General features: G+C 41.9%; 1 protein-coding gene across 1 annotated transcript in view; it reads right to left on the bottom strand.

The window, feature by feature from the left end:
• phactr2 (phosphatase and actin regulator 2) overlaps nt 1-2,090 on the bottom strand; it is a 32,118-nt gene extending 30,028 nt beyond the window's left edge. The window contains exon 1 of the mRNA XM_079511966.1: nt 1,914-2,090. Coding sequence (XP_079368092.1) covers nt 1,914-1,959 — 46 coding nt within the window. The 5' untranslated portion in view covers nt 1,960-2,090. The remainder of the gene's footprint in view (nt 1-1,913) is intronic.
• Between the last annotated feature and the right edge of the window lie 743 nt (nt 2,091-2,833).

The raw sequence follows: 2,833 nt of genomic DNA, 5'->3' as shown, positions 1-2,833 counted from the left end.
AAACAATTGATTTTGTTAGTGATGATTCTAACTGTGTGATGGCGGTATCCTTAGTCAAATATACTGCAGAGCGTGTTTCCAAATCCCCAAGTCGCTTTTTATACTATGTTCTTCTCGGTTGAGTTGTGCTGTATAGTTGTGGTCTTGTAACCATTTTATTGGGGAAGGCAAAGAAGCAATAGAACTTTTGTTTTTTCTTTCTTTACCATTTTTAAATAATTAATTTTGAACCAAACACTGACAGTGGATGTAAAATCAGGCATTGCAGGGCTGATAAACAACCCAATTTTATCTGACATAATATTGCAGATCATGGTGACCTCACTGCATCACCAATTAGCATTGCATCTCGTCCATGAGTGTAGGGACTAGCCACTGTATAGCCTACTAAAAAGTTACTTCAGCTACATAGCCTACTGTAAGTGACACAGGCCCGGCGTCAACACATTTCAAACGTTGAATTACTTGAAAGTATAAAAACAATTGTGTTACATATTCCACATTGTTTTTTCAACGATTTATTTCTCTAACTAAAAATACATTCTACCTTGAAGCTACGATGTGTAACTTAAACTTGCCCCCCCCCCCAACACACACACACACACACTTTTCAAAATTCGGCGTGCACTACATCCCTGTCCAATGTACTGTATCCCTGCATCATCCACTCAATGACAGACTGTATTAATAGACAGTGCATAACCAGGCCTCAAGCGATAAAGTATATAATGTATGCTATGACCCCATATTGCTCTCCTGTGCAATTATAGGACACATTTCATAGCTGTATCAGCTGTGAAAATAAGGTTGTTGTGAAATAGCACAATATACTTTAGGATGTTTTTTGCCTCAAATTTCTGAATATTTATATTACATCATCTTGAATAGACTTAGTCTTGTATAATTGTCAGTGACTCGGAGTAGCAGCAACAAATCAATACATGTGAGCCACATTTTTAGCTTGAGTTATCTACAAAAAAGAAAGAAACGTGAGCTCTGCATCCAGTCTGTCTACCAAGGTGGGTTAGTGTAGTCTGACTTACAATACAAATCAGACTGACCTAGACGTTTTTTTGTTTTGTTTTTACTTGGGCCATAATGTCAGGCTTCTGGCGGTAAGTGTCCCTTTGTGGTACTGTTTTAGAAAGACTATCCCGTTAGACAAAATCAGGCTACTCTTCAGTCTTCAGTGTATCCGCTCAGTGAACTTGGCTGTGGGCAGCTGGCTCAAAAACAAGTAAAACATCACAGCCTCACAGGGGCTACAGTATTTTCCAATTTTCAGTAACAACAATATAGAGCTCTTAACAAGCTCATAACTGTTATGTTATTATGCAACACAGTAGTCTACTTTTTTTCAGCCTTTCACTGGGCTTAAACTACTTCTAATAAGCCCCCAACACCAAAGCCTAATAGCCTATCACCCGGACCGTTATTATGTTTATGTAGATTCGCAAAAACAATACTCAGCACGTCATCATGACGGTTGCTTCTGTTGCTTGGTTGAACCCCAGGTCCCCAGCATCCATATTCTGGGCTGGTGGGGAAATTAGCAAAATAGCAGACCTATTACAAGCTCACTGTGAGCTTGTAGAGCTGCTTTTGTGGCGAAGAGATTTGATGTGTAGTGTAAACGAGAAAAAAGTGGTCCAAGTACAGAGACAACCCTGGCAACCCAGTTTCCAGCTAAGTCTGGAGGGTTTACTTTAAATGTGGTTAAGTTCAGTGATGCAACATCATGTTAGGACACTGAAAAGTCGCCAAATGTACGCTATATGCGCACTCGTTTCCTTTTCAATGGAGAGGAAACTGTGTGGTGGATGGATGGTAGAGAGAAAAGACTAGACTTCCTGAATAAAGATAGCGGAATGTGTGCGAGCGCGGCGGCGGGCGGAGAGGCAGGCAGCACTCACCGCTGGCAGTGTGTTGAGACACGGCAGACACGGCTGTCTGACCCATATTGTCGTTCTCCGGCGGACCGGACTGGACGGACCGGGGCGGGCCGACGACCAAACCCACAATCACGCCGTTCTATCACCGCGAAGTCCTCGCCATCGCCGCGCCCGGCGGGTCATTTCAAAGTTATTCAGGCCGTGGCGTGATGGGTTGCTCAAGTCTGGCTGAGTTGCTGGAAACTTCACTGGGTCGCTCCGTCCGTCGCTGCTGCTACTACGCAGTCACTTCCCCCCACCCTCCCTCGTGTGTGTGTGTGTGTGTGTGTGTGTGTGCGCGCGTCTGAAGAATACTTGTCATTCCTCTTCTATGCAGATTAGGGGCGCTGCTGGGGTCAGAGAGGACCTTCACCCTACGCCTAGATTCAACCTCATTCATTGTCGTAAGGAACTTGTAGCTAACGCGTTTTTATGTTGAAATTTGTATTTTATTTAAATTATAATTACCGTAATAATAATGATAAATCATTCAACCCCCCCCCCCCCCCCCTCCGAACTGTTACTGTACATATTTTTCTTTTTGATTAGTAATAGTAGGCCTACTCTTTTTCTTCTTTTTTCTTTTTTACAATATATGTTTATTTTATTTGTTACATAGTAGACTATTGTATATTTGTCTGTCACTAAATGTTTCAATGAATTGAATACACTGTAGCACAGAGGACTTATTAAACTTATTAAACTGTACTTTCTGTGCTGTTTTGCAAACTGTTAATTAATTCAATCAATCAAACAAACCGTTTGATTTCAAGGACCCCCATTATACTCAGGGTCCATTTGTTCCATTTGTTAGAGTTAAAGACCAAAGGGTACATTTGGAACTCCCTCACTGAACCCATCAGCTAAAATGGTCCCTGAGAACCACTGGTTTATAAGAATAT

The sequence above is a fragment of the Electrona antarctica genome (genome assembly GCF_951216825.1).
Source record: "Electrona antarctica genome assembly, chromosome: 10".
Lineage (NCBI taxonomy): Eukaryota > Metazoa > Chordata > Actinopteri > Myctophiformes > Myctophidae > Electrona > Electrona antarctica.
Note: the sequence above shows the minus strand (reverse complement) of the source record. Positions and strands in the feature narration are given on the sequence as shown.